This window comes from Anthonomus grandis, chromosome 9 (assembly GCF_022605725.1).
Source record: "Anthonomus grandis grandis chromosome 9, icAntGran1.3, whole genome shotgun sequence".
In the NCBI taxonomy this organism is placed as follows: domain Eukaryota; kingdom Metazoa; phylum Arthropoda; class Insecta; order Coleoptera; family Curculionidae; genus Anthonomus; species Anthonomus grandis.
Genome location: NC_065554.1, coordinates 30,785,441 through 30,808,648, shown reverse-complemented (window position 1 = coordinate 30,808,648; position 23,208 = coordinate 30,785,441). Strand labels below are relative to the sequence as shown.

The 23,208-nt window shown below is 33.1% G+C and overlaps 1 protein-coding gene across 3 annotated transcripts in view; it reads left to right on the top strand.

Annotated features, from left to right (window-relative positions):
* LOC126740582 (ecdysone receptor) overlaps positions 1-20,145 on the top strand; it is a 176,170-nt gene extending 156,025 nt beyond the window's left edge. For all 3 annotated transcript variants that reach the window (XM_050446662.1, XM_050446663.1, XM_050446664.1), the window contains 2 exons: positions 739-961; positions 1,847-20,145. In XM_050446662.1, the coding sequence (XP_050302619.1) occupies positions 739-961; positions 1,847-2,097 (474 nt within the window). In that variant the 3' untranslated portion in view covers positions 2,098-20,145. The remainder of the gene's footprint in view (positions 1-738; positions 962-1,846) is intronic.
* The last annotated feature ends 3,063 nt before the right edge of the window (positions 20,146-23,208 follow it).

Below are 23,208 nucleotides of genomic sequence, written 5' to 3'. Positions count from 1 at the left end.
TTTAGAAATTGTAAGTAGTCAAAAATATTATTATAAAATATACAATTTAATGTATACAATGTCAAAGAAAAAGATCATTAAAAAATCTCTCTACGTTAAAAAAAAAAGTAAAAAATTATAAAAAATCCTAAAATAGCTACAAAAAGCAGTATACCTAAACATGTACAGATAGTAAAAATACATAATCTGCTAGTGCGAAATTTCAAATCAATGATTACAAAAAAAAATCGTTAACTGTGTAAAAAGCTCTCTCCAGTAAGAATGCTTTTAATGCTTTACGAAATGCAAAAAAAGATGTGATGGATTTAATTTCCAATGGCAGATGATTGTGCATTTTTTTTGCATTATATAATATGGAACTTTTGACCAACTCTGAATGTGGGGTAGGCAGGTATAGATCATGTTCCGTGTATCTAAGTAGATAACTATGGGAAGGCCTATCAGATGCTGAACCGTGTTTGCGTATTAGACAAAGGGACTCAAATATGAATAAAGATGGAAAAGTTAATATTTGAAATTTTTTGAAGAAATGCTGGCAATGACTTCTGTATTTAAGTCTCAGTGTATAACGTAATGCTCTCTTTTGTAGTCTAAAAATACGGTCAAATTGAGTTGCACTACATGTACCCCAGAATGGAAGGGCGTTAGGGGCGAAGGGGTATAAACTATGTAAATGTTATGGAACAATAAAATGATTTATTATTATTAATATTATTATTATTAAATATGATTTTCCAGGCGTGTTCGAGTGAAGTGATGATGTTCAGGATGGCGCGACGGTACGACTGTCAGACGGATTCGATCCTGTTTGCCAACAATCAGCCCTACTCCACCGATAGCTACAACCTGGCGGGAATGGGCGAGACCATCGAGGATCTCTTGCACTTTTGTCGCACCATGTACTCGATGAAGGTCGATAATGCTGAGTACGCCTTACTTACCGCCATCGTTATTTTTTCCGGTAGGTCTAAATAAACAATTGATTTATTTCAATATTTTTTTAATTTCAAATGTCCGAAATTTCACGCAATAAAAATTCCAGGAATCCAGGAGAAATACAAACGAAAATGTATAAAAAGTTACATTAAAATCTTGAAAACTGGCAAAATTGATCAGCTTCTATGCCTGGAATAAATAAATCATTACTTCAACTAGTAGGGATTATTTTAAAGTGGCTTTAAATACCTGAAATAACATGAATTCAAATATCTGAAATGCCTGCAAGAAAAATTCTAGGAATCCAATTCGAATAAGATTTATCTAATAACAATTTAAAATGCCTGGTATTGTATCAAAAATTACATTAATGTCCTGAAAACTGGCAAAATTGATCAGCTTCAATGCCTGGAATAAATAAATGATGACCTCAACAACCTTAAATTAATTTCAAATCGCTGAAGAACCTGAAATATAAAAATTCAACAGTGCTTTATTATTAGAGAAAACATTGAAAATTTTGTTGACAAATATAAACTAAACAAGTGAACAAAAACCATTAAATACAAAACCACAAAAATTAAATAAAACGATAATCCAATTATAAAGAATTAAAAAACGTAAACGTAATGTTACATTAACAAATAAATATCACAATAAAAGCAAAATAAAGTAAAATTTTTAAATTCATTCAGGTAGTATTCTTCCATGCTTTAATAAGCCCTATCCAATAGTACAATCTTAAGTAAGCGTCGAAAGATCTTCAAGGAATTCAGTGTTTTCAGATTTGTTGTTAAATGATTGAAAATAATTTTCACTCAATTCGATAAATACCCATTTTAATGAATCTCAATTTCTATTGTTTTCCACCAACGAAAACATTCATAAACCAAAGAGTTATTAATTTTAGAGCGGCCATCGTTGATGGAGGGCTGGAAAGTGGAAAAGATCCAGGAGATCTACCTGGAGGCCCTGAAGGCGTACGTGGAAAACCGACGAAAGCCGCGCGCGCACGTCGTCTTCGCCAAACTCGTTTCAGTGTTAACGGAACTGCGCACGTTGGGCAACCAGAACTCCGAGATGTGCTTCTCACTCAAATTGAAAAACAAAAAACTGCCGCCGTTCTTAGCGGAGATATGGGACGTGGACGTGAAGACATAGTGGTGACGTCACATCAGGATCAATGGGTGAAGAATCCGTACGAGGTGGCGCCCTCTGCCCACCACTCTACTAAAGGTGACGGCGTAGAACGGAAGCGACGACGACGCGACGCGACGGTGCGCCACCAAAAGTTGGCTGTGAAATATTGTAAAGTTATTTTATTTTATTTTAATTTTTTTTTTTTGTAATACCATACTGACTTTAGAGAGTTGGACGGCAACTAGGCAAATGTTGATTGTGTTGACTATATCATGAATATTGAGGGGTGTCCGGGAATGAACCGCGGCGAAATGTAGCTTTTGGGAATTTGGCATTTCGGTTCAAAAATCTATGTTTTTAATAATGTATTATTTGTACTGTGGCGAAAATTGAATTTTGCAGATATGTCACCATATTTGGACACTTACTGTATATCCATTATTGTTTGAGTTTGCAAATAATGGATTTATTTTAAATTGTTTAAGTGTTAAGCTTCATTCTGAGTAGGGCGTATTTCACGGATTTTTGACAGAATATGTCAAATCCAGATTTAAAAATATTCGCAATCGGGAAATTTTAACTTTTCCGCGATGTTGATATTTATCCTGGGAAATATCATAATCTAGAATTATTATTTGTTGATGTTTTGTGTTGTGTTACAACAGTCACCGTTAGTCGTTTGCCCTTATAAAAAGATAATTTAATGTTGAACGCTCATCTTTACTACAAATATTATTATGTAATATTTTTAAATTCATATGTTTCATAAAAAAGTGTAAACTTACCACCTCCTGGAGTCTCATCTCAGTCTGAAGTACCTGAAAATGTTGGCACAGGTAACTAATTTTGACTATTTCTTACAAATGTCACAATAAATCTACAAAACACCAGAAATTATTATTTAGGGCCTTCATAATGTACTTTATATTACTTGGGTATCACCATCTAGGTCTTCGTATTCCATTATTGATTATTGTACTTTGTTATTTATGTTAGTTTTTGCTCAGAGCTCACACACCGCAAAACAAATAGTTAAAATCTTTGAATAAAAAAATTCGTTTTTTATTTAAAACTTAAAATAAACAAATCATAACATAACAAAGAAAAACTAACAATTCATGACAGCTGACTGAAGAAACTCGCAAAATACTTGAAATCGTTTTAACTTTTTTGTGGGTAAAAGATGCGAATGTGCGAGATAAAAATTGCCTGTCAAAAATCCGCGAAATTCGCCCTACTCAGAATGAAGAGCTTTTTATCCATAAATTAATGTCTCCTCAACATCAGTTTATTGAAAAACCAATTACAGATACGGAAAAGTTGGTTTGTTAGTGATTTTGTACCATCATCTTCGGTCAGGATAAAGGAATGGACATGGCTCTTCACCGTTATCCTTCTGTTCATGTGCAAATTTCAAATTGCAGTCACTGGAAGTAAAATCGGGTCTGTTTGGAGGACGGTCTTGGCCATTGTGGCGCAGCATTAATTTAAACAAACTTCTCCTTTTTTTTTAGTAGTTTTATTAGTGTCTCTTTGTAGTACCTTAATGTCTGACCAACTGTCCAAAATACCAAAACAGTCACTAAGGTTTTTTCAGCCGCTGTGGACGGAGAGAGAAAACGAAAACTACGAACTTCCTATACCACTTTTTTATGTTCATGCATCTTTTTCCAGAAATTCCTCTAATGTTTGTTATCCAGTTTTAGACTAAAATTGTACTAAAAGGACTTTATGTGTACCTAAAGCAAGGATTGTAAGGAATTTCATGGTGGTACAAATTTTTACTTTAAAAAGTACAAAGTTCTTCTAATATTATATACTATGTTTGAGTTGTTTTTCACTAAGCAAGTTTGAACTTGTTTCCATTTAAATGCAAGAGTTGCGTTAAATAGAGGATTCGTGGGGTCATAATTGTCAAGTTCCCTTGTACCAATTACCCAAAGTTTATTTTCTAGCCGTCAATTATCTGTTGGAACATTTTAAATTTCGCGCCATAATTTTCTTATAGTTGGCCACACCGGCTGCTACAACTGTCATAAACGTCAAGTTTCGTTGTATCAAATACCCAAACCATGAGAATTAGAGATTTGAAAATTGAAACACAGATTCTTCTAAAAAAATCATTTGACACCTATTTTAGTGTTTTTTCATAAAATTATTGAAAATAAAGAAATTGGCTTTGGAAGGTGAAAAAAAAATATTGAGAATTCTAGGGACAAACCTCTATAAACAAACGATTTAGAGATCTTAAAATTGATACATAGATTCTTTTAATAAGTCATTAGATACCTATTCCGTCGCTGTTTCAAAAAAATTAGTTAAAATAAAAAAAAAACAGCCATGGAAGTTGAAAAAAATGATTGAAAGTATGAATTTTGCACCTTAATAATGTCACAGTTGGCAACACTGGTCAATTTAAGCTGCCGAACGTTGATCTTTAGCCCCACCATGAAGATGCATAAGGAAGAGAAGCTGTTTGTTGACAACTCAAGAAAGCTCTAAAACAAAGATAGTGCTGCTCCAAAACTAGTCTTGCAACTGTCCGAGGTTGCCACTGCTCCTTTCAACCTAGATGATTCTAGAATATTTGTGCGTTAATTTCAAAACTATTACCACTTAATGTGTAGACTTACTTACTACAAAAACTTCTCAGAGACAAGGATGGTCGTATAATGAATCTTTGACAGAACAACGGCAGCACTGTACGACGAAGGATTCACAATAAGGTCGGTGTCAACCTTCAAGTGTGAATTTCTCCCATTAGACAATCCGGTGGTCTGTGATAATAAATGATCAAACGCATAAAGATCATCCGATTTAATACTTACCACGACCGTTCACCGCGTTTTTACTGCATCTTAACCTTCTATACTGTAAATGCAGAAAATTTCCATGAAATTTGAATTTCCCCATAGTAGTGCCACGTTTGGCAGCCCTGGCTTAAACTGTCAAACGTCTTAGAGTTTAAGATTGTTTGCTTTTTTTTAATCCAGAGTTGTATAGTAAAATTGTACTAAAAATGCCTGGCCAAAGGCCTCGCGTCACCAAGCAGTTTCTCTAATTGGTACAATTTTTGCATATAAATTGAAATAATTAGAAAATTTTTTAGTGATATGCATAAGGCGTTTTTAGTACATTGTTTCAATAGAGTTTTACCCTAAAAAAGACCGAAATCTAATCACAAAGCATAATTGATTGCTCTTATCATCATCAAACTTGTTCTTTGCAAAATTGATTGCTCTTATCATCAAACATTGCTCCACAGTGACATTAATTTACGAACATTGCCATTTATTTTCAATGAAACTGATTAACACCGTAATACTATTACAGATCTATTATCATCCTCAATGAACGTGGCCACATTTCCAAAATAATTCCCAATGGCTACGTTTCGATCGTTACCGTTCATCTTGGGACACCTTCTATATAAAAGGATCGGGTTGAAGCCTCCTTGGATAAGGCGGCTCCAATCTGGATCCTTATTAGACAATTAAGTTTAGCTCGATTTTCTTTTTAATACGTGTAGATTTTCTAAACAAACGTCTCGCGAACTCCTTGGAACCGAAACAAAGCGATAGTTTTGATTTTATAATATAACTATTAAAATAGATAAACAAACAAAAAAAAATATTATGGTAAGACTGGGCTTGGGACTGAATTTAAAATGGTGCCTTCAAACAAAAATAAAAACTACCACTCAGACTGAGGGCAGGTGCAAAATTGGAAGTAGGGATTTTCGTTTTTTAAATATGTTTTTTTTTTTAATTATTGTTGGTATGAGTTTTAGAGAGATAGAGAGAGAAAAAAAAGTGCAATTTAGGTAGCTTTTGTTATCGTTGAATAAGGAGCACCCTATCGATGTTCGATTGACGTTCGAGTGGCGGCATACAAATTTTAATGTCCTTCACTGAAAAATGCAAAACTATTTGGAATTTGATACTGACCTAAATTTGTGGCCGCCGCAGTAAAATCAAGGAGCGAAATTTAATTAAATTAACATTGTCGCAACAACATAAGGACTTATTAATAAAGAAAAAAAAACCACTCAGATGCGAGGTATGTTTTAAGCAGCCGTCCGAAAAACTACTGACTTTGATAAGAGAGAAAGAGACAGTAAGAGTGAAGTGATTCCAGAATGATAAAGACAGTGCTACCACCACCACCACCACCAAATCCTCCGCCCCCCTACCCACCTCATAAACGAGTGCCATTGGTACATAAGAACTTTTTATCTCTTGTGAATGTATAGTAGTTTACAGTCTACTCATTTTTTTTTTTATACTAATGACGATGTACAGCACTCTCTTTTCCCATCCACCCCTCTCCCCCCTCGTGTATTTCTTTTCGCTGCTAGTTGATACGAGACAAAAAAAAATATTATAATGATATAAACATATTTTTCATCGATTGTATATACGAACATATTTTTCATAAACTCGTCGGAACGTCACAGAGTGAGACAGAAGATGTAATGTGTTTTGTTCCCCATATTTGGACCAAGCAACGGGTCGAACAGCCTCATCTCGATTGGATCATGTAGAAGGTTGGATCCTAAATCAACACGAAAATGATAATCATTACAAAAAAAAAACAGTCTACTGCCATAAAAGCAATATAATATAATCCATTATGTGTCTACTAAATGTCGTACTCCATACACATTCAATGGCTACAAATATTGGGAACACATCTTTGAAGATAAACCATTAAAATTTAATAATTCTTATTTATAAAATGGTATTTTAGTATAGTCGATTTATGGCATCCAAAAAGTTCCCATGCAACATTTGGTTTTTGATAGTAGTTAGTAAAAAAAAAATGGAGGTCTTTGAAAATCAGCTTAAGTGTTTACGAAGAGGAAATTAATTAATCTGATCAATGGGATGATTTTTTTCTATTATTGAGTGTTCAATATTATAATTTCTGAATAGGTACATTTACAGGAAAACATAAAATGCCTCGCCTCCATAAATAAGAATAGTGTAGTAGTTTAAAGTAAGTTGCAACTACGATTAATCTGAAAAAATTTAACCACTATTTTGATATAAATCTGATATATTCCAACAAAACTCCCCAAAGAACAAGTAATTGTATTATTCATATATGTACTAATTTCATGTAAATTTCCAAACCAGCTATGAATTAATGGCGAAATAACTCATAAATTGCACATAGCTAAAGTAGTGCAAACAAACTTATTAGTAAATAAAAATTAACCCTAAAAACAACAACTTAACCCTATAGATAACCTCTAGGTCTATAAATAACAACTTATAGCTCTATAAAAAAAAATGCATAAAATAATTAATTTATGGTTTAAAACGGTTTTGGCAAAATTAGTCTTATCGTTCATTAATGGCTTTTTATAAAACCCGGCAAATGTTTTAGACCTTTCAGTCCACCCTGCTGCCAACCGAATATTGTCAAAGATTAGCCCTTTCCTGGCGGCAGCAGATGTGTAAGCGTGTCTAGTACTATGCCCACTGAAATGTTTCTCATCTAAGGTAACTGACCCAAATAAGGCCACCTTAAGACGTAATCTTTTTTTCCCATTAACATTATTTACCAAAGCCAACAAAAATCACAAAAGCTAAAAGTATTCTGCCACTATTACTTAAATATTAACCACTTATTTGTTTATTTTTTATAAAGTGATGGTTATTGCGTAAAAGGAAAAGGCTTACCATTGCCCTTATTTGGATCACTATGTCCATAATAAGGCCACCATTCAAAATAATTTAAATAATATAGAATTCATTTAGAAAAATATTTTTTATTAAGGGATGATAAACGAACAAAAAATGATAAACTAACAAAAAATAAAACTTCAACTTTTAAAGTAACTTTAACATTCTAAAAAATAATAATAATTTTAATACATGATGGTAACTCAAAATGGTCTAAGACGAGCAACGAGGACAAACGAGCTGCAGCTTTTCTTCTTCGTGCACATAGACGGAGCATAAACAGCATTTGCGCATGTCCAATACCTCATCTCTGTCGCAAAGGAAGCAATACCATGATTCTTTAGCTTCGTTTTTCTTTTTATCTGATATTTTATTCATTTTCATGTTACCCTTTTTAAAATTTGTTGCAGACAAATTCGTTTTGCCTTTTTTGGAACTTCTGGCTGACAAATTTGTTTTGAATAAATCCCTGGTAACAAGTTGAGCAGATGAGTTCAATGCTTTGCGTCTAGGCTTATCTGAGGTTTTGGTCTCAGGAGTTGGGAGTAAATCCGAGAAACTGGAAGAATTCAGTAAGTCATCCGTAGATGGTTCTGGTGTAGGCTCTCTGATGTCGGTATTTTCAGGCCAGTGTGAGCATGATGGTTTTGGTTCCATATGTGGATTATTAACTTGCTGATAATTAGCAGGTGTCTTATTTGGTCTAAGATTTTCTCGTTGCTCTTGTTGATTTTCTCCTTGATTTCTCAAAATCGAGAGCGGCAGGACGTCGGAGTCTGACCATTCGGAGTCATCTGTTAGAGGATTATCCTCCTCTGCTTCTGCTCTCTCTTGAGGTTTTTCTGTCAATAGACTAGGTGCAAAGGCCGCCTCTTCAATAGCATCCGAATTGAACGGGTATATCCCTGTTACTCGAAATCCGGACATTTTAATGATAAATTTTGTGGTGACATTGCTTTTGGCCAAATTTTACTAAGGATGTATCCAAATCTTCCTTTCGTAATTTTTCGATCCGGTTCACGCATCCAGTAATTTAAAACCTCCTCATCCCAAAACTGTTCGAATGAGCGAAAAACGGATTTATCAAGAGGTTGCAATTCATGGGTAGTATTACTTGGAAGACATAACAACGATATTTCAGCAGCATCAGCAACTTCAACAATACCGGCATCTAAATGGGAGGCAGCTCCATCAAACACCAACAAACAACGCCCAGGTGCTTTAAACTTAGAAAAATGTTTTACCCATTTGATAAAAATTGCAGTAGTCATTTTTAATTGGTTCATTTTTCAATCAGTTTCATTTTTAATTGGCGTAGAGTTTTCATCAAGATCTATTTTTAAGCCCTGGGGTTCACTAAACACAAATAATTGTTTGTGTCTTCCACAGTATTCAGTCCAACCATGATTATCATTTTGGTCATCTTGATAGGGTTCATCCACTTCATTGGCAAGATCATCTTCTAATTCTTCCAGAGTTTCAAGTATATCATCTAGATATTCTGGATCTTCGTCTTCAGATGAGTCTGAATATTCTTCAATATTAATGGTCAAGCAACGTTTTATTTTTTGACATACCAGAATACCAAACAGGGTCATCAATGGAATCATTGGGGCTAAAGTCACTACTTTCAGTATCACTTATACAGTCTATTTCACGGAGAAGTTCTTGTTCTGTCAGTGGTCTCTTGTTTTCTTGGTCTCTTCCTCTTACTCATTTTACTTTTATTTTACACTTTCACTGGGGTATCTGCAAATAATGACATTGAATTATGCATTCCTCACTCATGAAAGCCAGAACTGTAATGTGCCATTACGGCAAATATACAGTTCAAGGTGGAGAAATCCATGATTCACCGTTGTCTCGAGATCTGGTAAGCTTCTATTTCTCTTCAAAATGACCTGTAACAAAAGAAAAAGCTGTCATTCATATATGAATGATACATTAAAAACCATAAATTGATAAAAAACCTGGTTATTTGTCCATAATAACATACCCAAATAATATTTAAACCAAAAATATAGAAGTATAGAAGTAAAAATGAGCTTGGCCTCGAGAAGAATTATTCTAATAACAGCACGGCAGTAGATGTGTTAATAAAATTTATATTTTCAAGAAATCAGAATAAAATTGAAAATACATCTTCAGAATCAGAATATTTAATAAACCAATTAATTCTTGAAACTCATTAAAATCAAAAATTGCTAATTAAAAATTTCAATTTACGAGACTTAAGAAAAAAACACTTTTTCCAAAAAAAAAGGAAAAAAGACGATTAAAAAAACAAGTTGTTAATTAAAAGCTTTGGGTGTGAAGTTAAAAAATGTGAAAGCATCCCACTTCTGAAATAACTAAATTTTCAAAAAAAGTTAAAAATATATAGGTACTATTTTTCCAAACACAAATATCCCATTTTTCAAAAGAATAAAAAAAGTAATTTTTTCAAATTTTTCAGGCAGTCATAGTATTTTTTTTAATTTATTCAATTCCAGGAATTAGAGGATATTTTGTAGCTCTTTCAAGTATTTAATTATAATTTATTCCAGGCAGTTAAATTGATCTTAACATAAAAAGACACCGTAATTGAGACATCGCACTATGGAACAATACTCAAACAACCATAATTATTTATGCTGCCTTAATGCCTTAGTCTGAAATTTTCCTTTTTTTATTGGCGATTATCTCGGACTTTTTCACTTTAAATGCCTGGAATACATCAAATCAATGGAGGTAATAAATGCTTGGAAAGCGTAGAAAATTACACCACAAGCCTGGAAAACGTAACAGAATACGTAAAAGATGTGAATTATCATAAAGTGTAATTCGTGGAACAAAATAATAAATACACTAGAGAAATGAAAAAAGACCACACACCTGAAAGGACACAATGTTAGGGAACTAATAGTTATGGTGATTTCTTGATTGTACTGTATATATTTCCATATTTTTTTAAAAAACCGAAGAAATAATTCGACATTCACCTGCCTGGAAAAAACCCAAAATTTCTTCGACTTTCTGGGAGCAAGAAAGCACTTGTTAGTATGTCAGTAACCCAAATTAGCTTAGTGGGCTGCGTGTACCATATACGTGTCACCCCTCAAGTTAATTTTCCACGAAAGTCAAACGCGTGGCCTGATGGTAATTTAGAAATCATTTTTTACACGTCTTAATTTTACCGATTTTAGCATTGATCAATTGCCTGCAGTTGAGGTGAGTTCCTATTTATTCAGTAGTTGCAGTAATTTTTACAGGCAATCAAATTCATTATTTGCTACTTCAAGGAAGTCGAGGTAATTTTGTTGAACACTTAAAATAGTGCAATTCATTATTATATGTTGACTGCTTTTCAACTAATCTGCGTTTTATAGTGTTTCGAGCACTCTGTGCAGGAAGTGTTGTATTTCTTTGTTGAGTTTGTATGCTCCTCTAATTTCTTGGCTATAAGTTCTTCTTTCTTCAATATTCTCTCTTTTTTTGTCCTATTTGGATTCTTTATAGTAGGAATTAAAGAGAAGGATCTTCTAAAACCTTTGAAGGTGTCCAAACTCAAGTAGCAGAGCGTATAATTTTTTTTAGGAGATTCTTTATATGAAATAAGTCAGACGTTGACGAATAGTTATCAGAAAGGTATGAACTGGTTAATTTTAGATTATGACCTGTAGTCCATTAAGAGGGACCAGATTCTGGTAAAGTATGCTTTCGTTTTCTGATTATTCAGCAGGTCAATCATGTACTAGCAAATTTCAATAAATAACTTCCTGTAACACAAAATCAGCAAAAAAAATCTAAAATATTTGTAAAATTATAATTTGTTGACATGTATCTTTAAAATAGAGATCGCTTAAAAGAGCAGTGATCAAGGGCTTGTAAAAAATGTGTATTGTCTTAATCTAAAGTCTAATCCATAACATTGGCATATTATTAATATATTCACATTTCTCAATCTAACAGCCTTTACAACTTTAAGTATTCATTCTTCTTCTGTTTTTTTAGGTCCATAAAATGTCAGCCTCTTGAAGGGTGAAGTAAACGCACTTAAATTAATATAAACACGTTTCTAACCTACATATATCACCTATTTTTGAGGCTTTCTTTTGGTGAAGAACACCCTTTGTGTCCTTTCAGTGTATAATTTGTATCTCCCTGGTGATCTTTTAATATACTGTGTCGCGGTCCATTTTTGCCCTTGGGACATTTTTTTGTATTTATTTTTAAATTAAGATAGTCAAGGAATTGGAAGGAAGCCTTGAACTCGGAAGTGTTTAAGAATATGTACTAAAAACTATGAGGAAAGGTTGAACAGTTTAACTAAAAACTTGCAAAATATAACACACCTTTTAACCTCTTCCTCATACAAGTGCAACTTAAATCAACAAAAAAAAACACCAAATGTTGCATAAATTTCGAATCGATTGTGCCATTTTATAAATAAGAAAGACGTCTGCCTAACCTCACACCATCTAATGCCTTATATGATCGTGAAAATAGAGCACATATTCATTTATCTCAGGAGTCAACCCTCCTCCCCTCCCCCCATACTCCTAATGTTGAAAATGTATGTCCCTATACAGAGAGTTAAATAAATATATTTTACTTGAACTACGATTGCCTTTTGACGATGTGTAGATGATGTTTGTTGACAAATTGAGAGGTATATCTTGAAGATTTAATAATTATTATGAAGGGAGAAATGTTGCGTCTCTCATAGTGTACAAAACAATGATGGTACAAAATGTTTCAGGAATTATGAAGAGAAAAAAAAAACAAATTAAATCGGTTGACTCCTCCATTTTATAAACTATATAATATGTGTACACTGCCGTATAGTACGTTTGGCTCTGTCTCTGTAAATTATAGCGTAATAGTTGATCATCCCAAACTAGTTATTGTATAGCAACGAAAATCTCACAAAACCGCTCCACGTAAATATTCAAAATACTTAAATATGAAGTTACTTAATACTTAGAGACTGAAATTTTTTCTTTTATTTGTTTGCAACTTCATATTGTAGGTATACGGGGCGAAGCCTGAATGAATTTTTCATTATTTTTTTTTTTTAGTTGGGGGGTACTTCTCCCAAATCAAAAATTTTTAAAGAGAGATTTTTAAAAAAGACTGTATGCGATTTTTTACTCGCCTTTTTGTATTTTACTCATCATACGCTCGCTCTCTATACAATTTTTTTTCTTACTCGAATTTTGTCACTTTTTTTTATTGGTTTTGTGGGATTTTGTTATCAGGAGTCCATGCAGTCCCGTTTACTATATTGAATTTTAGCAATTATTATTATTGCAGTAGATTAATCGTCAATGTTATACATGTAAAATTACATTTAATATGTAAGATTTCTTCGGCACATCGTAATACCTAATGTAATACATAAGATTTATATGGGTTTACTGGTACATTATTATACGGGGACAGATTTGTGTTTTAATTTGGCGTAGGTATAATCTATGCAGTTTCTTGTATCAATTTTTTATATCAAAGATCTACAAAAGTCAAAGGAAGAAAATAGCGATGATTTTGAAGTCCAGTTTTTAAGGTAAGGTAATTTTCTTAAACGGTATTTAAAAGAAAATACTGAGAAATTAAATTTCTAGCTCTCGATGAAACGCAGATATCTCTTGTAGGGCCTAAACCGCAAATTTCTGAATCTTTTGACCAAAAACTATACAGTTCAAGTTCACGTGAACTCAAATCGACCCGCTAAATTTCATATAATTCAAAAAACCGTTGCGACCTGCATCGATCCCGTGTAAGAAAATCGGAAAAAGACTGACACCACTGATTTTTTCTATTTCTTTGTAGTTTTACATTTCTTTTAGTTCTAACATACCATCTTCATATTTTGCTGCAAAATAACTTCTTCATTCATATTTGCTTGATACAATTTTCCTTATGGTTTTTTTTAAGACGGAATATAATCCGCCTTTTTTTTTGTTAATACCGAGCCAAGGCATTTGAAATAATGTTTAACCTTCAGTTTATTTAAATTATAATTGCCTGGAATATTAAACAAATTTAATGATTCCAAAAGCGCATAATAAAATCATCAAAATGATTATTTGCAATGCGTGGAGTATTAACCCTGGAACAGCACAGTTATTTTATCTTACGTACACTGCACAGTGGGGTCTCGGAAACCCCACTTGTTTTTTACGTTTAAATAACTATTATTCAATGTTTTTTTTTATGTGTGGATTACAGAACAAAAAACATTGTTTTATTATCAATAAATGTTTATTAAAAGAAAATTCATAGAAGTACAAAAATAAAAAATATATGTAGGCAAGTGCCTTCTCTTGCATTTTTTACAAATATGAAGCTATAACAAAAAAATTAAATAAAATATCAACAAAATGTAACTAGTCTCTCAAAAAACCTTAAAACTAAATGAAAACCTAAATTTTGTAACGAGAAAAGTATTTTGTTTTCTTAGCCAGGCACTTCAATTTTTGTTCTGACACTGACAACATAGTTCAGCCCTATGCTCCAAACAGTATGGTTTGTGGCACATTGCACAGGCAAAATTTCTTTTTCGATCTTTACCACGTGGACAAAAGCAGCATCTGACCTTTTTAGACAAATTAACATCGAAACATTCCCTTTGAGGTTCATCTACTCCTAACCCTTGATTGCATGATTTTATTGCGGGTGGAAAAAAAATATATTAAGGAAAAAAAATAATGAAACTATGTAATAGATGATCACAAAAAAGGTTTTTATTGTTTTTTTTTTTGTTTTTTAACAAAATTTGTTTTGTTGCAAATTTGCAACAGCATGAAAAAATGAAAAATTACGCTTTTAGGAGAAAAAAGGCCTAATTACAATGAAAAGAATAACAGTTTTTATTTTTTGTAATACATAAATAAACACCACACTTATCGCATTTGAAGTGGGTAAAACCTTTACAGCCCGGCAGTTTGCATCTTTGTCGTGCAATATCATACTTGACCCAATGGGAAACGTTATCCATTCGAACGTCTTTGGGAAGAACATGTTGCATAGGCCATCGTTGTCTTTTCGCTGCTACCTCTTTTTCAACTGATGAGGAAGGTCTGCCTTTCTTTTTAATTTTTAAGCTGTTGTCTATGAGACATAACGTCTCTGCAACCTACAGCCTAAATTCCCATTGATTAAACTCACTTGATTGATTAAACTGACTTTTTCTGACAAAAGCCAAGCATTTATAACCGTTACATCGACAAAATGAAAAAATATCCTAAGGTACCACTTTTTGGATTTTAGAGGAATCTTATATCTTCCAACGTGGCTTTGGTTTCATTATAGGAATGTATAAGGTTTGGTTTTCGAGTTACAGTACTAAGTGACGAATCAGGATGCAAAGTTGATAAAAGCAGTACCGTTTTATTTTCCTTTGGTGTGTATGAAACTAAGGTTTTGTTTCTGTCAAAAGCAAATAAGGATGTGCCTACATCTTTTTTCTGTATAAACTTCAGAGGTATTTCTCTTTTATTTTTTCGCAAAGTTCCAAGGATTGTTAGCTGATACTGTTCCAACATTTGTTCACTTAGAGGTATTGACGTGAACCAATTATCAATCGTAATGTTACGGTGAGTACCGTGTATTGCTTCAGAAAGTTTTCTAACATAATATGTAGGTACTGGCTCATTATTCTCAACATTAACTTTTCCAACGTATGGGATAGCATTGAGCACATAAAATGTTTTTGAATCGTTAATCATCATCACTTTCATTTCGTATTTTTCTGGCTTGCTTGCCATGTATATGCGGAATGGACATTTTCCTCGAAAACTCACAAGCTGTTTATCAATGGTGCAGTTCTCATAGGGCGTATAGTATGATTTGCAGTTATTTATAAAAATATCCCATATTTGTCGAATATGAGTGAACTTGTCTACCAGTTTTCTAGCATTTCTGCCCATTTTATCGTCAAATCTTAGACAAAGAGCTATAAATTGAAATCTTTGCTGGGGCATGGTTGCCCGAAATAGTCCATTGCCGTACTTTATTGGCCAAAGTTCATCTAAATTACAATTGAGGACACGTAACGCACCAGCAAGATACAGTAGACCAATGAATGCCTTCAATTCTGTCGTATTAATTATTTTTTTGTAACTCTGAGGCAAGCCGTTCTGACATTTCCTACAAATTTCCTGATTGGTATGCAGTACAATTATGTCCAAAATCTCCTCGGTGAAAAGTAAATTCCAATGATTCGACAGGGCTGTGAACATTTCTTGCCTCTTTCTTTGGGCCGGGCAAATGTAAAACAATGTTGTCCCGTCTTGGACGTCCTTGGCGTGCTGGCGCCTCTGTGGTCCAACGATGCCCATTTTTTCCAAGTATACTGGTGACATTTCTTTGTGACGTACTAGGGTCTCTTGTTCTTCCTCTTTATCTTCACTTTGTTCATTATAGGTGTCAGACTATTGTTCAAGAACATCGTTTTCTTCTTCATCTGATAAGTCTCCAAAAATATCTTCAATGATCTCGGGTTGTTCTTCATTTGTCCACAGATTTTCAGCTTCAAACTCCAACTCTTTTTCCGGTAACTTACGACGATTTTCTCTCTTAGAACTATCCATATTAGGAAATAACAAAAAAATCACCTCGAAACTTTAACAGTCGTTAACTGCACACTGGGGTCTGATGTACCCACAGATCCACTAATATCGTAATTGCAAAGTAATGTATAACGTATTCGGCGTAGCGACTGGCTCTTAACGCGGTCGGCTCTACTAAATTTACGTGACACGATTGGTCAAAAAACGCACGCCTGCGCGAATTACATTGAACAACTTGAGCGCCTGGGTTTTTTAATTTTTAGATCCCACTGTGCAGTTCTAGGGTTAAGTTAGTTAAGAATGCTTCCAAAAGCGCGGAATAAAATAGAAAATTATTCTGCTATGGAATAATTCAAATAAATTTCTATTTTATTCCATGCTTTTGGAGGCATTTTTTGAATATTCTAGGCATTTCAAATAATTTTTTTTTCAAATTTCAAATGTCTGATTGATTAAGAAAATGCCTACAAAATTGTAGAATAAACAAACAATTTTAATTATTTTAATCAATTATATAATGAATAAATAACTCTTGATTTTATTCAACGCTTTTAAAGTCATTATTTTAATATTCCAGGCATGTCAATTTTGAATTAAACTGAAGAATAAAAACATTATTTCAGATACCTGGAATATTAAAAAAATAATACCCCAATGCTTTATTGACTTCTAAGACGTCCTTGCCCTAAATGAAAAAATGTCAACAATAAAGTTGTAACCCCATATTTCTAGATTATAAGAAGATAAACGTCGTTTTTCTACCCTAAATAGAACCAAAGTTATATCTCTGATGGAGTTTTCGCACAAAATTGGGACCCGTCCTACAAAAGTGCTTATATAACTTTTGTTGTATTTAGTGTAGCGAAACGATGTTTACCTTTTTATAATCTAGAAATATGGGGCTGCAACACGACTATACACAAATTTTCATTTGTTTAGGACAGGGACGCCTTTAAAGTCAAAGAACAATTTTTCCGATTTTCTTACACGGGATTCGATACATATCGCAACGGTTCTTTGAATAATATGAAATTTAACTGATCGATTAGGGTTCACGAGGCGGTTTACTGTATTGTTTTTGGTTATTCTCAGCATGTGGATAAGTATTTTTTCTTAACGCTTAAAGTTTCAGAAATGTGTCATATTTTAGCCCCTCTGACGGTTTTTTTTGTGTCAAATTTTTATTTAAAAAAAAATCTTTTGAATTAATTAAACCTGCATTCTTTCCGAATAAAACAGCTAATTCCGTTTAACGCTATCATTTATACAGAGTGAACACTGTTCATTTGAAAATACCCTTTTTACACTTTTTTTTCTACATTTAATCACTTTTTAGTGGCGCCACCTGGTTTATGAACGATTTATAATCCGTAATATTTTTCAATATTAACTGTACTTCTGAGTAAAACCGTTTTTCAGTTACGAAATTTTGACGTTGGAAATTAATAATGCATGTATGTCATAGATGAACTGCATACATAACTGAAGCATAACTGCTTCAGCAAACGCGTCATTGATAAAATCTGAAGTTTTCAGCATTATTATAATTAGCCGAGGAATCATTTTTTTTCGGATTTAGTACAAATAGAGAAAAATCGCTCCTTTCGCACACTGCGTATTTTCAAAGCAACCTAAGCAACGAAAACGGGGATTTTCGACGAAAAAAGACCCTTTTTATAATCGAAATTTAACTACTAAAACCGATTGGAATCGGGCCAGAATTGATTTTATTCTGTTCCTAAAGCTTTCTACCATTTTTCCATGTATAATTGTACCAAGTAAAAACCTTTTTTATACCCTTAAACATCGTCTAAAAATGGTCGATTTTGACGTCTATGTCCGATTTTAATGACGTCTTTTACGGCGCTTTTGACAACATGGCGTCAAAGTGAATGGTTTGGACTTACTTCCTAATTTCATTGATAAAATGCGTAAAATAACTGAAAACTTTCAGGAATTGGTATGGAAATATTCAAGAGATTTTGAGCAATTCGAATATATGCATATCTGTTACCAAATCGTGTTCTTTTAGCCGTGGTAATTCGACAAAGTTTTGACGTTTTAAAATTTACCGTGTATTATTTTAATATTCATGCGATACTTTTTTTTTGTTATTTGTCCGATTTGATTGAAATTTCATATAAAAAAATATATAAATGCTTGGAATTCATGTTATTTGACTAAATAAATTTTAATACTTGTAACTTGCCCTTAAAACGGACTTCGAAATTAGGTCAGCTATCATTTCTTTAAAAGATCGTACCTTTCCTGTACATTAACTTATGTACCAGTAATCCCGTATACAGAGAGCGTCCCCTCTGTAAATAATATATTTAAAAAAAAACAAATTAATATACATAATATAAACACTGCCAACATTTTTGGACTGCCATCATTTTAAAGTACCTACAGTAGTTTCACGGATTGTATTATGTGTCGTTTAAATGTTTAAAAAAAAAATATCATCGTTAAGCTTAATCTTAAACAAGGCGACTGCATGGATTTAATTAATATTAATATACATATATAAGGAAAAAAAACGACTGTAATTATAAAATATGTTTCGTTTTTATATTGAAGCAGCTACATACAAGGTCTTACATCGCGTGAATCTCTACTACTCTTTGTTGAAAAAAAATATTAATACTTTTTTAGAATCAAAATTTTTTTAGTGAAAATTTATATTTAGGCTAAATTTTTATTGTTAATCGTTTTAGTTAATTATATTGTCTTTTGTAAGACCTTTTATTTTCAATTGATTTAAATTGAGGATCGGTATAATATGCGACGCTAGCAGGTATCTCTTACAAAAGCACTACCACTTTTTACAATTATTTATTTATTTTTACGTACTAACCATGTTATTTTTAATTATTTTCTTTTACACGATGTTTTCCTTTTTAAACTGTTTATTTAGCGTATGTACAGTGTGTAAATATTTTTTTTGAAAATGCACATACAGGATAGTACTCTTTAAGACATAATTAGTGTATTGTTACTTTTGTCGAGCATTTTCTCAGATATGCATCAGTTGAAAATTGCCCCAGTGATCTTATTTGTAGTAAATATGTGAACATCGAAAAAAGACTATCTTGTATGTGTTTTTTCTTTCAATTAACGTTTCTTTAAACTTTTTTTTTGTAGAAAAACATTTTTGGGCAATCTCTATTAATATATACGGTGTCCTAGTAGTATTTGTTCTTAATTAAAATCCAACGAACTCTTCTTTTTTGCCTAAATGTCTAAATTTCATTAGTCAATGGAAATTTTATAATTAAAAATGCCCAGTGAGAGAACCAAACTGACGTGATTGCCCAAAAATTGTTGCGTTCCCTTCCTATTTAAAACACAAAAACCATCATAAAGAGTATAAAATTATTGGAAACGTGCAATATGTACAAATTTAACTAATTTTTTTATAATATAATATAAATAAACCGTAGGACTGTAAATTTTTTGAAATAAACCTTAGTTATGTTAATTTTTACACAGATGAATGCTGATCAGGCAGTATTATAATAAGCGAGAGTCAGTTAGTGGTATAATTGTTGTTGGTTGATTTTGTTCTAAAAAAAGGACTAATTAGTCTGCGTCAGTCACACCTCTTAGTACTGTTTTATAAATATTTGATAGTTGAGTTGAATTTGTACAGGATAATGCCTATATGTTATGTTATATATATATTATATGTATATTATAATGTGACTGACGGAGACAGTGATAGTGTCCTGACCTGCGACACGAGGACCTGGTTAAACGAGAATTGTAAGCAATGAACTTGTTCGATGATATATTTTGTGCAGTAAACAGTAAATTAATAGAATTTATTTCGTGTTTTATTTATGTTCTACCTAAGTGGAAAAAGGAAACAAAAAGTTAATATATTGATAAATAACAAAACCGTTGAAAGGAGTATCTTTAAATCAACCTCAAACACTAACTACCTTATCTCATCATTGTCTCTTTTGTAAATTTAGTACGACTTTTCGGTTTGAAACCGTTATTGAGTGAAATGCAGCAACATTAGTCGACAACTATTCAGTGACTTTATTTGCTTGGAATGTCCTGACAGCAGGGTTCCAGATGTTGGAAATATCAACACTTTCAGGCATCTCTTTTTTCCAGTGCTCCCCTTTGCAATTTCTGGTTTCTAAACTGTTCTGGTCCACTTTCGATATTTTTTCAAATCCCTGCAGTAAAAGTTGAGATATTGAAATTTTTTGTTACAGGAGCTCGTCTACTCAGTAAAATCATTAACCTTCGACAAATCTGTCACTTTCTTGACACCTGACAATAAAAATGAGATGAATATTGAACCTTGAGGTGCCCTGATGTATGTTTCACCTATAATCGAGAAAATAATTGAATCCCTGCAATAGAAGTTAACTCACCAGACTCACTCTAACCAATCCATCAATATCTTTGCACCTAAAAAGAAGAAAATTAGGTCACTCTAGATGCCCTATCGTGTTCTTTAACCAAGACTGAAGAAACCACCGAAATTCTTGCAGTAGATCATGAGATAATATTACTCAACGACTCCAACATAATTTTCTTCACAATTATACTCTTCTGATAATTAAACAGTCGTCACAGGACAGATTTCTCTTGGTAATTTGATTTTCTTTATGTCCTTTAAGCTGTTTCAATTTTGTTTAGTGTGATATCTAAAATATCCTCTGACTACGGCATGCAATCCCGCAATAAATTTTAAATCCCGGAATTTGCGGGACTCAAAATAGAAATCACGCGGGATCCCGCATAAATATATTGTAGTATATAAATTACAAGGTTTTTCTTTAATTTAATTAATAAAACACATGTAAAGTTTATATTATTTATTTTACCGAAACAAAGAAAATTCCCTTTCTAGGAAAACAAACACAAATTTTGATAATTATGCACTAAATTAGCTTAAATTAAAAACTGATCTTAAACGTACAAAGATGCACAACATATGTATTATTATAACTTATAACAAAATTGGAATATCAATACTGTACTGGCTACAAGAAGTGCATACACACATTTATTTTTATTTAGTTTATTCATTCTGCTGAAAATAATTTCGCAAAAAACATAAAATATTTACACTTTTGTCAGAAAAGGAACTTCGTATGTCATTGACATGATAACCAGCGGCAGAAAAAGCTCTTTCAGCCTCAACACTTGTCGGGGTTACACATTTAAGCCAAACATACCCCTGCTGGATCCTCCTGATTCATACAATGCCATTTCTTTTTTTAACAATAGCATTTAATGAGTATGGGGTTAAACTGGTGAAACATATTACGTTTTCGGAAGTCAGACTTAACTCCAATTCTTCTTGCAATGAAAGCACTTTTTGCTGAATTGAATTTTGTGCTATAGAAGCAAGAGGCATATCATCTTCATCTATGCTACATTCATCATGGTTTTTTCATTTTCAGAAAATAATCTCTCAATTAGTTTCTTTAGTTCTTGGCGAATTTGAGATTTTGTTTTGAGAGTCAGTCGCTCATCTCTCGCCGCCGAGAACAGCTGTGAAAAGTATCGAAGCAATCCCGCGAATCCCGATCATATCATAACGGGATCCGCATAATAAGGATTTGATGCGGGATCCCGGCATTTCGGGATTGCATGCCCTACCTCTGACTCACGGTTTTGTATTTTGGAATGTTTGTGTTGCCCTCCGATACTGTCGTTTTCTTCTCACATGGATTTTCCTTACAATTTTCAGAATTTACTGTTTATTAATTGTGATTATTCCAGTCATACTATCAGTCATTTGCATTCGGATAACTTTTTACATGTTTACTAAATGTTTTTCTTCTAAATTTCTAGTATCTCTGTCGACTTTTAGTATTTCAGCTAATATTAGAGTTACGACCTCGCGGATGGTTTCGTTGAATTCAGAAAACCAAAACGAAGACCAAACCGTTGAATTTTTTCCGATAGCTCCCATAGAAGCCGAGATATCGACCTTCAAAGTTTGGATATTTCCATTTTTCGGGTATACCCCCCCGTATCGAAATTTTTCACCAAAAATTGATTTTTTTCGAAATCAAACTAAGTATACCAACGTCTTATTCTGATCACCTAGATCACGAAAACACCGGGTTATAAAGGGATCCGAGCAGAACTAAGGGAATGAGAGCACTTTGAAAATCCTGAAAAAGTCGTTTTCGACGTCCGTTTTTGAGGCCAAAAATGGGCATCAAAAATGCCATATCTCAGCTATTAGAAGAGCTACGAACTTGCGGATGGTCTCGTTGGATTTAGAACGACAAAACTAAGATAAAACCGTTGGAATTTTCCAGATAGCTCCCATAGAAGCCGAGATATGGACCTTCAAAGTTTGAAATTTTTCATTTTTCGGGTATACCCCCCCGTATCGAATTTTTTCACCAAAAATTGATTTTTTTCGAAATCAAACTAAGTATACCAGCGTCTTATTTGGGTCACCTAGATTACGAAAACACCGGGTTATAACAGGATCCGAGCAGAACTAAGGGAATGAGAGCACTTTGAAAATCCTGAAAAAGTCGTTTTCGACGTCCGTTTTTGAGGCCAAAAATGGGCATCAAAAATGCCATATCTCAGCTATTAGAAGAGCTACGAACTTGCGGATGATCTCGTTGGATTTAGAAAGACAAAACTAAGATAAAACCGTTGGAATTTTCCAGATAGCTCCCATAGAAGCCGAGATATGGACCTTCAAAGTTTGAAATTTTTCATTTTTCGGGTATACCCCCCCGTATCGAATTTTTTCACCAAAAATTGATTTTTTTCGAAATCAAACTAAGTATACCAGCGTCTTATTTGGGTCACCTAGATTACGAAAACACCGGGTTATAACAGGATCCGAGCAGAACTAAGGGAATGAGAGCACTTTGAAAATCCTGAAAAAG